At 38.0% G+C, this 14,001-nt stretch overlaps 1 protein-coding gene across 1 annotated transcript in view; it reads right to left on the bottom strand.

Annotated features, from left to right (window-relative positions):
• The window catches only part of VAT1L (vesicle amine transport 1 like), a 119,277-nt gene that overhangs the window by 46,660 nt on the left and 58,616 nt on the right, over positions 1-14,001 (bottom strand). The window contains exons 6-7 of the mRNA XM_031950347.1: positions 11,728-11,783; positions 6,768-6,962 (exon numbers count right to left, since the gene is read on the bottom strand). Of these exons, the coding sequence (XP_031806207.1) occupies positions 6,768-6,962; positions 11,728-11,783 (251 nt within the window). The remainder of the gene's footprint in view (positions 1-6,767; positions 6,963-11,727; positions 11,784-14,001) is intronic.

Genomic DNA, 14,001 nt, shown 5'->3' with positions numbered 1-14,001 from the left:
GTGGGAACTTATGACTGTCTGAACTAGCCTTCTACTTTTTGGAAACTCCACTTATTAGACAAGTTATCATCACATGATGCCTAAATCTACCTCTGTGCAATTCTCACTTATCACTCCTAGCTTTTCCATAAGAGTGTGAGGAAGAACAAGTTTAATCCCAGTTCCATATGAAAATCTTTCACATAATTGAAGATAATTATCATGCTCCTTCCCCCTATCTCAAATCTCATCCAAGTATTCTATTTTTCAGTCTGAGTGTTCCCAGTCAATTCAATTGATTGTCATTATATCAAGGTCTTAAAGTCTTTCATCATACTGCTCACCCTGCCCTGGAACCTCTCTGATCTGACTATGCCTTTTCTAAAAGGTATCACACAGAAATGAGTATAATAACCCATAAAGAGTTCAACTAAACAAGAGTCCAATGGGATTATTGCCTCAAATGTTCTTTATAGTATCTTTGTCCTAAAATCACCTTTACTTTTTGTGCTGCTTATCATATAGTTAGCTCATACAGAGTTTGTTGGAGTAACTAAATGGCAGAGTGAATAGCGTGCCTGGTCTGGAGTCAGAAGTTCCGAGTTGAAATCTAGTCTCAGATACATAGTAGCTGTATGAGCCTGAGAAAATCACTTCATTTCTGTTTGCCTCAGTTTCCTCAACTGTAAAAAATGAGTGATAATAACACCTACTTTCAAGATTATTGTTAGGATCAAATGAAATAACACTGGTAAAATACTTAGCACAGTGCCTGGCACATAGTAGGCATTCTATGAATGTTATCTATTATCATCATTATTTTTATTGCCAATATCCACTAAACAAGGTAGCCAACTCATAGTAATCACTTAATATACTCTTGTTGAATGACTGAATTGTTGACTGATAACCCCTAAAAATTTTTTTCCACTTGGTTAAGATTCAACTCCCTCAGCTCACTTATAAAATTGATTTTTTTGAACTTAAGTGTAGGACTTTATATTTATGTTAAACATCTCTTATTGGATCAGGATAGTCTTTTTAGACTGTTAAGATCCTTTTAGATTCTATCATCCAATGTAGTTGTTAGACCTTTTAGTTTTGTGTCATTGATAAGTCTGAAAAGTTTTTACATTTATATTTATATTTTCCTTTCAATTAAGGAAAAAAGTGTTCAGTAGCACAAGGCCAGAATGATCAGAATGTTACCTTGGAGGTACTTGACCAGCGAGTTTCTCCCATTTCATAGTAAGCTATTGAGATCAATAAGAACAAGTTTGATCCTTCTCCATATGACATCCATTCAAATATTGAAATGTCTTTTTCAACTCTTCTTAAAGTAATTTGGTAGAAAAAAAAAGACACTTTAAAGCATACTGAACCATTTTATCAGTATTAGGAAATTCATATATTCAACAAATATTTATATATTTGACACTTGGGAAATTCAAAATTGTGAAAAGACTTGCTCTCTCTCTCCATGAGGTTTATAATTAGTAGGAAGGGATAAGAGCAAAAGCAGCAAGAAGACTAAGTTGGAATCTTCTGATCTGTAGCCAGACAATTTGTGCTTTGCATGACTAGTCCCTACAATTCATAATAAATGTAGAGATGAATGGCCAAAAAGAACCTCTAATGGTGTCTGAAGTTATTATCACAACCAAATAAAAGAGAATTTTTCTTTCATTCTCTCAGGACTTTATATTTTTTGCATGAAGTTATAAAGTTAGCTCCCAAAGTAATTCTTGGGGATGAGAATCATTATCATTTTCCTACAGTAGTTAGCAAGCAAGTACTAAGTACTGCAAACTGTCTTTTGGCACTAGGAAATTGTGTAGGCTTGATGACTCACAAGTCTGGCCTAACAGTGTTCCTGAACATATAAATGACTCAGTCTGATCCAACTGCATCCTTGAATGGATATTTGCCCATTTAAGCAAAAAAATGAAGAAGTTACTGCAATACAGCATCAGAAACATCTGTTAGCAGATCAAGGTATGGATGCTGTCATTAATCCTTGACCCTGGAAGACTAGTCCTTCAGGGAAGTTTCTATTAATTAGAATTTCTCTTTTAAATTATAACAATAGATGACATTTTATAGCATTTTAAGATTTTCAAAGTGCTTTCCATACAATATTTCATTTGATTTTCCCAACAATCTTGTAAGGAATTAGAATGACCCTCTAATTTTACTAATGAATAAAATGAGTCTGAATTGTACTGACTTGTCCAAAGTCACACAGCAAGCATCTGGAATGGGATTTCAACTCAGATCTTTCTGATTCCAAGTTTTTTGCTCTGTCCCCTATGTAACGCTGCCTCGTCTGATTTTTAGAACTGAACCAGAGCCTTCTTCATTAAACAGGAAATAATGAATGCTTTCAGAATATTGTTAGAATATTTTGTTAGCTATATTATTTCCTTTGATTAGCTCTATGATTTCCCTCTAGAAGGATGCATTCTCTCCCTATCCCACATTCTTCACTGTCCTTTCCATCATTCATTAAAGACAGATTCATCTTCTTCCCGCATAGATGTAAATGTGATTATTCCTTCTCTGCTCAAAATCTTTTAATAGCTCTTTATTGTCTACTGAATAAAGTCTGAAATCCTTAGCCTAGCAGTCAGAAAGAACCCCTGCATTCTGGAAACTGCCTTTTCTCATACACTGATGCTCTTTTACTGTACCTTCTGACCATCGTTCTCTAAAACTGCCTGAAGATCTTCCATCTCTGCCTTTGCTCTGTAAGCACAAGAAATAAGACCCTAGACTTAGAGATGGAAAGATTGGCCGTCATCTTCTTCCTCTGATATTTGACAGTTGGATGACCCTAGAGAGGCCACTCAACTTCTATTTCTCTCAAACATCTCCCTAGAATGTAAGGGCTCCCATCCATTTCAGTGGAAGAATCACTCATTGGGACATTTCACACCCCGAAAAACAGGATGCCCACAAAGATTTGAAACATATCTTCTTCCTCTTGAAACCTGTTAAATTTCTGCCCATCCTTTTCACCCTAATTCTATCATCACCTATTTCACTTCTCCCCTTTGATCTCTTTTCTCAGCCAGTAAAAACAATTTTAAAAAGCCAAACAAAATCCTTCAGAATTGACAGCACTGTGCTTGCAACTCTTTGATACTCTTATGAACTATTCCACATTATTAGTATCTATGTTCCATCCCTATACTACTAATACTAAGGACAACAGCTAACACTTATAGAGCTCTTACCATGTATCAGGCATTGTGCTAAAGTGTTTTATAATTAGCGCATTTGTTCCTGGCATCAACCCTGTGAAGTAGGTGCTATTATTACTCCATTTTACAGGTGAGGCAAATCAGACATTAAATAACTTGGCCAGGATCACAGAGCTAGCAGATGTCTGATCTGGCTCTGAGCTAAGGTTCTCCTGACTCTAGTCTTGCTCTACCCATCTCACCATCTAGCTCTGACTTCCACGAGGGCAGGGACTGTGTCGTCTTATTTAACTTTCCTGTATCCCCGACCTCCCAGCACAGGGTTTTGCACAGAGAAATGCTTAATAAATGTTTGAATTACATTGAATTAAGTGAGTGAGACCTGTCCCTGTTCTGCCCCACCTAGCATACACACAGGGGCCTTACTCCGCTGTTTCAATATTTGAGGGCTACCAGCCTAGCCCAAGGCTCTCCACCCATCCCACCTTGCTCTACTACAGGACCTGGGTGCTTCCTTTTTTGTCCCACGTGGGCTCAGTGACATTTTTTAGACCAGCTATACCAAGTCTTTGGCAATAACATACCATTAGTGACGCAGGTAGTTTGGTTCATTTCAGTGACACTGTGTTAGCCAAAGATATATCTGGGTCCCATCTGTAAACCTGGTGTTCAGGACTAGCCTTTTCCCTATCTCAGGGCCTGCCAAATTATGCCATGTTTTTGCTATGTAGAATCATGATATTTTATTTCAGACACCTTCTTGCCCACATCTATATTCCAGATAAACAGGGCTCCTTAGTGCTCCTCAGTCTCATTCAAACCTACCTCAATCTGTGCATTCTCACCAAACACAAACCTTTCTCTTCCTTCAAGATGCATACCCAGAGCTTTTAAGTGCAGAAGAAATACCAACAGGCTTGAAATAAAGAAAATGGCTGGGTTCCAGCTCTGGCTGTGTGACCCTGAGAACATTCTTGTTCTCTCCGAGATATGGTTTCTTCCTTTATAAAAGGAGGGGGTTGTATTGGATGGTCCCTGAGCTTCTTTCTCACTCTAACAACTGATCAACACAAAGATCTACATGTTGGAGATGGTAAAGAAAGCTGGCTCTGCTTTGTTTGGAAATGGTTTAAGTTCCCAAGGGGACCCAGATAAGCAGACAGTTGTGCTACTGTGCTGTTCAATTTAACATATATTTGAACAAACTGAATGTAACAGAAATTCACAGTTGAGGTTATCTTCTTTTTGTTCTTTAGATATCAAAATGTTCCTATTTGTTGGTGCTTGTTAAGGTTCAACTAAAAAAGAACATTTTTGGCAAAGAGTTCCTGTGACCAAAGCTTCCTCTCTTAATAAGGGCTATTAAGCCCTTTCAGTATAATCCTATGAATAAAATCCTATCCTTTACAGAAGTCTCAGATTTATCTCATCCACAAGATAAATATAATGCAGCCCCCTTGATGCTTTTAGGTAACAAGTCTCTTTCACTACAACCCATCCCTCCTCTTCCCCCTGCCTGCTATTTTATGAATGAAAACACACTTAAAGAAATGAGATCTGTCCAAAGTCATATTCCAAAGAAGTGATAGAGCCAAGATTTGAAAACAAGATTGATTCTAATGTAAGAACTAACTTAGTTCACATGAGTTTCAATTTAGAGTTGAAAAAACCTTAGAAATCTTTAGTTTAGCAATTCTCCAACGTTCTGGCATCAGGACCCCTTTACATACTTAAAAATGATTGAGGACACAGTTTGGTTCCTGTGAGTAACAGCTATCAATGTCTACTGTACTACCAATTAAAACATTTTAGTATTATTATGAAAATACTTTTGATCCCACAGAACCTCAGAGAGATCTTAGAATTCCCCAGGAATTTCAGACCATATTCTGACAAGTGATATTTCTATTTTAATTATTTCACTGAGGGCCAAAGACACTAAGCAACTTGCCCAAGATCATATAGATAGCAAGTGGCAGATCTGAGATTTGAAACCAACTCTCCAGACTCCAAATCCTGGATTCTTTACACTATATTATGTTGTTGGCTAACAAGAACCCTAAAAAGTTGGGAAAGGAGATCACTGATCTCTTTTTTTCCAACTACCATGCTAAAATGTCAGTGTTGACCTTAACAAAATCCTCAAAAAGTTTGAGGGGACAACAATTTACTGTGTGATTATAATTTGTATAGCGATCCTAATTATGATGTTAAGAAGCAGTGTGACATAATCTATAGAAAGCCAGCATTGGACTCAGGAAGGTTTAGGACCAATACCATACCAGCTATGTCTACCAAAGATTAGCCACTATTTAATTTTGCCCTGTCTTAATTCTCCAAGATTGTAAGCCGATTTATGTTGGAAGGAATTTTCATAATAAGAGTTCACCATAGCAGCCTCCCCCCAAAAGGGATCTAATAATGTAGAATTACCCATACATACCACATGGGTATAATGGTACAGGTCTAGATTAGGTTTCCACAGATATCTAAAAAAAGCATAATAAAAGCTCTCTCAATTAGTCTCCCAGCCTGCACAATTGCTGAGAATCTTATTATATAAGCAGGGCAATTATATAGCTAATTGTACATTAGAGAATATAGCAGAATAAAAAGAATAACAATTGAATAAATAAAAATTGATAGCAGAGATTAGACTTAGACCTGTATGTATCTTGGTAGATTCAGTAGCATCATTCTGTCACAGCAAAAGTAATTGATTTTTGTGATAAATTACCAAAAAAAGTTCAGTAGTTCTTCAGTATTGGAGATGTAACTGACTACAAAATAACAAAACTACTTTGTGAACCTATATTATTTTGTTTAAGAAAGTGGGGGAAGTGTCTCATGCATTTAAAAAAAAAAAAAGCTTTTTGTTGGAAAATATTAAAATAGTTTCATTTATGAAGAATAGTGTATTTTCTGATGATACAGATTATTGCATTAATTACTATGCTATATAAATATTGTGGTATGACCTAAGTTTGGAGGAATAATCAACTATTAAGAAAATGTATTATTACGTTACTACATATTAGTACATAATGACTCATCGTTATTGCTGATTATAACTTGTTATGGGCCAGAACTCTGAACTTGAAACAAAGGATTCTTACAAGGTATTAAGTCAGTGGAATTGATAAAGACACTGGTAGTTCAGTACTTAATACTTAATATAATTCTATAAGATTCACACCTATGATAAGAGAGCATATAAGCTCAAACAATCTCAGCCAGAATTAGAACTAGGGAAGACAGAGACTGTGGTGGTGGTCCTCCTGCCTCCCCCACAGAAACCAAGATACATTCAGCAGGACCTCAAGAAAGCTGGTCTGGGCCCCAGGCAAGGGGATAATAAAGGATTTGCACTTTTAACACCTGGCTGCACATGTGGTGATTACTGAACTGAAGGCTGCTCCCCAAGGAAACCGAACCAAAGAGAACATTACAATAACTGTCTTCAAATTTTCCAGCAATAATGATGTGTAAACTTTTGGAGCTCTTCAAATCAAAACAGGTTTTGAATAAATTATAAAATGGTTAAAAAAAAGTCAGTGTTGATTCTCAGAAAAGAGATAGTCTTACCTCTTCCAGAGCCCATAAAGAGTCCACCATGGGTTTGATCTTCTTCTCGTTGTACAGGGCTATGAGTTTGTCCATTATGCCTTTAATCAGGCCTCCTCGGCCTTGTTTAAAAAGGAGATTGAGGAGCGAAAATCCAGCAATGACTTTGTTCTCCTCATATAGCTTGATAGGGTTCACCTTCTCAACCTGCCACCACTGGGAATAGAAGTGACAAGAGCATTAGAAGAAATGGAGAACAGAAAAAGCCAATCAAAGCTATGGGACCATGTGAAGGAAAGAGAGGGTGCCAGAAAACTCTAGAACTTTGGCCACTTGAGATTTAATCCTTCCATTAGGAATGCCTCAGTAATTAAATAATGGTGTTACTGACATTTATATGATACTTTATAATGTGTAAAATGTGGTGGGCGCAAGGCATGTTCCTTTCTGGCGTCAGTTTTCACCTCTAAAAAATGAGCAAATCGAAGATAAGCTTGTGATTTAAGATGTCTTCCAGACTTAATATGCTACATTCTAAGGGCCTTTCTAGCTTTGCGTTTTTATGTTCTAAAGACTTTTCTAGCACTAAGATGCAATGCAAAGTCATGGCTTTCCAACCCAGTGCCTTTCTTCAAACAGATCCCCATGGAGCCCTCATCCGTCCCTACAGCATAAGACTTACAACTGGAAGGGTCTTTAGAGCTCATTTCTTTCAACCACCTCAATTCAATTATCGATAAACAATGAAGCTCAATGACTCATATAAGGTCAAGAGATAAAAGTGGCAGAAATAGATTTGAAATCAGATCCTGACCAAATCTAGAGTTCTTTATAGTTCACCATGTTTAAGGCCCATCCAAAAGCACATACTGCCATTGGTATGGTTATTCAGCATGCTGCTGCTGCCAAAAGGACACAGTCCCACTCTTCACACCATATGCAGTTTTCAACAGGGGCCCTTGTTTTTCTGAATGCTTTAGTCAAATATGTACACAATGCAATTATTGTGTTAACATTGTGCTTATGGAGCCTGTATTTAGGAGAGAAAAGGGAAAACACTTTGTACAAGTGAATGTAATTTGGGACCAATTTGCTTACACACAGCAATCTGTCAGTACTGAGTTAATTACAGCAACATAAAAATAGCTATTCTTGTTCTGAAACCACTCATCAAGAGAAATGCTCACAGAGGCATCTTGTCTTTTCATTTTTTTTTTTTTTTCTGGGATGGAGTAATTCTCCTCTCATATTCAAGCTCAAAGGAAAAGAAACCTTTAATGTTTATCTTAGAAGGGCAAGGGAGATTACATGAAGTGGTTTCAATTAGGAGATGGTGGTATCAGAGATCCATGGGATTTTGGAACTGGAAGAAACCAGTTCTTCCTCTATAAAATCCCCTCAAATGCCCTCTCACCTCTGACATTCTATGTCCTATATTGATCCTCACTACAACCCTGGGAGGGAGGTGCTATTCTGATAACCATTTTACAGGTAAGGAAGGAAACTGAATTTGTGTGAGCTGACTTGCCTAGAATGACACAGGTAATAAAGTGTCTGAGGATGGATTTGAAGAAAAAAAAATAAAAATATAGTTAACATTTATATAGTGCTTGCTAAGGGCTTTATAATTATTATTGCATTTGGTCTTCATGGCAGTCCTAGGAAGGAGGTGCTGTTTTGTAGATGAAGAAACTGAAAAAGTCATCTAACCTCTGTATGCTTCAGTATCACACAGTTAGTCAGCAATTGAGGGTGAATTTGAATTCAGGGCTTCCTAACTTCAGGTTCAGCATAAATGGCAATGTTGTTGGGAGGATCAAAGGAAAGAATATTTGTAAAGCACTTTGTACAGTGCCAGGCCCACATTAGGCACTTAATAAATATTTGCCATCTTCTGCTTTGAGATCTTATAGTCTATCTGCTATAGGGAGGCTCTACTCTGACGTTCTATGAACATAAGCATGAGGCACCATATAACTGAGCACAATGATATAATGGAAACATATTGAGAAAATGACTATTTATCCAACAATAGCTATTCCATACTCTGAATCATGCCAGTTCACACATTATTTCTTCTTGTCTAGAGTTAGAAGCTCTGAATCCTAAAGCTGGACAGAAATGATGAGTTCAACCGAGCCATCCCAGAGATGGGATGCCTTCTACAATATCTCCTCTGAGTGGTTACCTAGCCTCTCCTAGAAGGTATCCAGTGCCAAAGACCTCACTATCTTCCAAATATGGCCCAAGCAGGGTTGGACAACTGTAATTATTAAGAAATTCTTTCTCACATTGAACCAAGTGTCTCATTGTAACTTCTACCTTCTGCTTTTTAAGACCACAAAGAACCAGTCTAATCCTTCTTAATAATGACAATTACTCAATGAATTCAATTAATGACACTTAATGAATTCAGTTCAACAAACAAATGAGGCTCCTAATGATGAATCTCCTAGCATAAGAGAGTCTATTGTCCTGCTATGCTACTCTCTGCTCTGTTGGGATGTCATCTGGAATGTTGTGTTGGCTTTGCATGACATTTTATTATTTTTTATTTCTTCTTTCCCTTTCTTTTCTGTTTTTTTCTAAATATTTTTTAATAGTAATTTTTCCAAATACATGCAAAGATAAGTTTTCAATTTTCACTTTGCAAAACTTTGTTCCAAATTTTTCTCCCCCCTTACCCAAGACAGCAAGCAATTTGATATGTTAAACATGTTTAATTCTTCTAAACATATCTCCATATTAGTGTATGACACATTTTAAAAGTAACTATGTCTTGATAAAAGATTCAGTGGAAGAAACTTGGAAGATGCTTAAGAGAAGGAAACAAGCAATTTATTCGGCACCTATGTGCCAGGCACTGTGATCTCATTTGATCCTCACAACAATCCTGTAATTGTTGTTATCCCTACATTATAGTTGGGGAATTTAAGGCAGAGATGAAATGATTTACCCAGAGTCACATAGGGAATAAATGTCTGAGGCTAGATTTGAACTCAGATCTTCCCGATTTCAGTCCCAGTGTTTTAACCACTGTGCAAGCTACCTATGGATGTAAAGACAACACAATTCTTGGACAATAGTATTGATATTGTTGAATTTTTCCAGTCATGTCCTGCTCTTTATAACCACATGCAAGTTTTTCTTGGCAGACACTAGTTTGTCATTTCCTTTTCCAGCTCATTTTATAGAAGAGAGGCTGAAGCAAAGAGGGTTAAGTGACTGCTGAGCATCACATAGCTGGTAAGTGTCTAAATTTGGATTTGAACTCATAGAGATGAGATTTTTTGGTTCCAAGCCCAGTGCTCTATCTACCATAGCACCCAGGCTGCTCAGTGCATAGTAATAGGAGCTTAATGACAAATACTTATTGAATTAGCTGGAAATGTGTTAGCCATCTTCAAGTGTTTGAAAAACTGTTATCATTGAGCAGTGGTTCTCAAACCTTTGTTCTCAATATCTTCATGTTGTTAAAAAAACTATCGAGGATCTGTTCAAAGAGTTTTTGTTCATATGGCTTATATTTATAGCTATTTACTATTAGAAATAAAAAATAATTTTGAATTTGCAGACCCTCTGAAAGGGTTCAGAGACCCCAACAATTCTTTGGACTACACTTTGAGGACCACTGTCATAGAGAGATGAGACTTATTTAATCTGTTAAGCACTAAGAGTAGTGAGTGGAAGTTATAGGGGCACAGTTTTTAGATTTAAGAAACTGCTGATAATTACAGCTATCAGCAATGGAATGAGCTTTGGGAGGTACCGACATCCCCATTCCTGAAGGTTTTTAATTCAAGGTTGAATGATGCCTTCTGGGGAATCTTCTAGAAAAGATTACTGTTTTCAGATATAGCTTGAATGAAATTCCCTCTGAGACTCCGTATAAACTCAGATTCTAGCTAGAACTTTCAAATTCTACAAATCTTGGTATGTGACAACAAATTCAAAACACAAGCAATCGCTAGTTAGATGAGACTGAGCATTTCTTGCATTTTCCCCCCACCTACCACACCAGAAGAAAACTGGTGCTAGCAAATTAAATTTCCTTATTATTCTGCTCCTTCAGGTTTTTAAAAAGGCAGTCTACTCCTACTAGTGAAAATCAAACACTTTGCTGAGATAAATAACTTCCAAAGAAATTTATATTATGTCTAGTCCATATACAGCTACCTTATCCAACCTTATAGCAGTCTCCTGTATTACTTCTCCTAGCATTCTATTTGTTGGGCCATTTGTGCTGGGCCTAGGGACAGAAAGATTTCAGTTCAAATCCAGTCTCAGATATTGACTAGCCATGTGATCCTGCCTAAGTCACCTAAATTCAGATTTCTTCAGTTTCCTTATCTGTAAAATGGGGATAATAATAGCATCTCTCTCTCAGGGTTGTTGTGAGGATCAAATGAGATAATAACCGTAAAGCCCTTAGCGTAGCATTTGGCACACAGTAAGCACTAACTATATGAATGTCATTTGAAGGCAGCTTCAAAAACTTAATAGCTGTAAAACCCTGGACAAGACCATTAAACTCTATCTGGACTCAGTTTCTCTACCTGCAAAATGGGGATCCCAAGGAGAGAATATTTGCAAAGTACTTAACACAGTACCTGGCACATAGCAGGCTTTTAATAAATGTTTGTTCCTTTCATTTCTCTTCCCAATTTCTAATGCCATCTCTAAATTCTGCCCACCTAGAAGTGGACTTGGGACATTTCTCAATTCTTAAGACTATTTTCCCTTATTCAAGTTTCCTCTCTGATATTTCAGAAATAGATGGCCTTTTTCTGACAATCATAGGGCTCTCTCCAGGAGGTTTAACATCCTCAGCTGTTCAGGCTTCTGGATTTCCTAAGTGCTCTTTGGCTAATTGGCTTTTTTCCCCTTTTATTGCCTACTGGTGCCTATTTGGCATTAGCTTGGCTAGAAAGGCACCCCCACACGTGAATGTGACTGCATGTCAATTTCTGCAAATACTCACTGATTTTGCAAAGCTGAAGAAGCTCTTGGTCTCCCCTGTCACGGTGTTTGATGATCCTGTGAAGAGATGACATGGAACATGAGCCACTGAGAAGAAAGATGGCACAATGATAGAGTGAAAGGAATCCTGGAGATGGGTCTGAAATCCTAGGTCAAGTTGCTTTTTCTAATTTTGCCTCAGTTTCCTCATTAGCCTGGATGATCTCCATGACCCCTTCTAGGTCTAGAATTCTTTGGGGGAACAAAAATATTGATATTTATCCCAAATGAAAGGGATGCCATGGTGTGAATCCAGAATTGGAAGAAATATGAAAAAACTACACTGGGCAGCTAACTTGAGGTAAGTCCCAATTTCCTTGGAAAGGAAAAGGGGGAAATTGAGAGGTACAAAAGAACTGAAATGTTGGAGGTCATATTGAATAAGCAGCAGTGGAAAACAAACAGACAAAAAACTTGCCACATTTAACTTAGGAAAAAAAGCAGAGAGACCACAGCTACTGTCATGTGGTAGAGGCAACGGGTGGAAGCTGTGGAGAGGCAGATTTAGGCCTGATGTAAGGAAAAGCTTCCTAACAATTAGGATTACCCAAAGGCAGCATGGATATCTTCACTCAGGATATAGCACATTTTCTCCATCCTTGGGGCTATTGGCAGGGGGATAGAATTTCCTAGGGAGTCTATAAAACAGATTCTTGTTAGATGTGATGGCCTCTTGGTTAGGTTAGATGGTCTCTGAGACCTGTGAAATTGATAATCCTAGGAAACTGATAATCTGCTAGTTATCACTCAGTGAGGTATCTGAGAACAGCAGAGAAGGAAGGCACCAAATGCAATCTGGAGACTTTGGTTTGCAGCTGCTGCTGATTAGTAGAGACTGAGGATGAGCACTCCCCAGGTTCCTTTTTTGGTTCTCAGTAAAATGGAGACAGTTACTGTACTTGACATTAGCCTCCTTTCTGTTCCTCACAAATGCCACTGTTTCTGACTCCATACACTTCCGCACGCACACATACACAGACACACAGACACAGAGTTAAGAACTCTGGATCTAGAGAAATGGGAATAATTATCTCCCTGGAATGAAAGATGACTCATTTCACTTGATAACTTTTTTTGTTATTTTTGAAAAACTGACATTTAGGAGCCCTCTGAAAAAGTGATTTGGGCTGGCTTACGTAAGCTCTTCAATACAATATTTGGCTTCCTCCCTGAAATCCTTTTCATATGACATACTCAGGAACAAAGGAGCAAGGCACACGAGGATTCAGAACCATTTAGCCTCTCAGCTGCTGACAACTTTGTTTTGTCCCAGTCTGTCTTGCTCAGGCTGGAAGTACAGGGCCAATAAGGGTCCCACCCTGTAGAGACTGGCATTTGCTTCATTTCCTCCCTGAGTCAGTTCACCCCCACTTAGGCAGCTAGACTTAGTGAAGATACTTAAACAGCTTAACCCACCCAAGCTTGGCCCTCCGAAGCTCAGGGAGGTTGGTATCACAGGCACTGTCATGCCTGTCTCTAGGAACTCTTATATACTTTGGAGTGAGGAATCAATCCTAGTGTCATTGTGATCAGAAATGTCACTCCCAGTACTCCCTCCTGCACCCCCAGGATCTTTGTGATAGGGATTGGAAAATGAGATCTAAAAGAGTTCAGAACCAAATGATTTCTTCTAAATCTATGCTCACCAGCGGTGAAACTGGGCAGTATTTCACATACTGCTGGAAAAAGAGCCCAAGGGGAATCCTAATTCTGCCCCCCATATTCTGTGTGTGACCTTGAACAAAAGTCACCGCCCCTTACTGAGCCTCCACCTCCTCTTTTGTGAAATGATGGGTTCCGGCTAGATGGTCTCTATGGTCTCTTTCAGCTTGAGTGTGTTCTATGTCCTAACTCTAACATTCTGTGCTTCATGTTCAAAGGTCCCTTCCAGCTGGAACATCTTCTGTTCTGACTGCTAAGGTCTCTTCTAGTTTTGTCACTTTTTATGCTCTATATTGTAGAGTTCCTTTTAGTTCTGCTCTTCTGTGTTTTAGCTTCTTGAGCTCTCTTCCAATTTGAACATTGAGTTATATTTTCTAGAGTTCTTTCTAGCTGTAGTACTCTCTGTTCTCAGATCTTTTACAATTCTAACATTCTATTCTCTGTGTTTTCCAGTTCCTTCCTGATGTGGTTTTCTGTTTTCTTTTAATGTCCTGTCTAGATCTACTATTTTGTGCTCTATGATTTCAGGTCATCTCCAGCTTGAATGTTCCACACTCTGTGTTCTAAGGTTTCT

This window comes from Sarcophilus harrisii, chromosome 2 (genome assembly GCF_902635505.1).
Source record: "Sarcophilus harrisii chromosome 2, mSarHar1.11, whole genome shotgun sequence".
Taxonomy (NCBI): Eukaryota; Metazoa; Chordata; class Mammalia; order Dasyuromorphia; family Dasyuridae; genus Sarcophilus; species Sarcophilus harrisii.
Note: the sequence above shows the minus strand (reverse complement) of the source record. Positions and strands in the feature narration are given on the sequence as shown.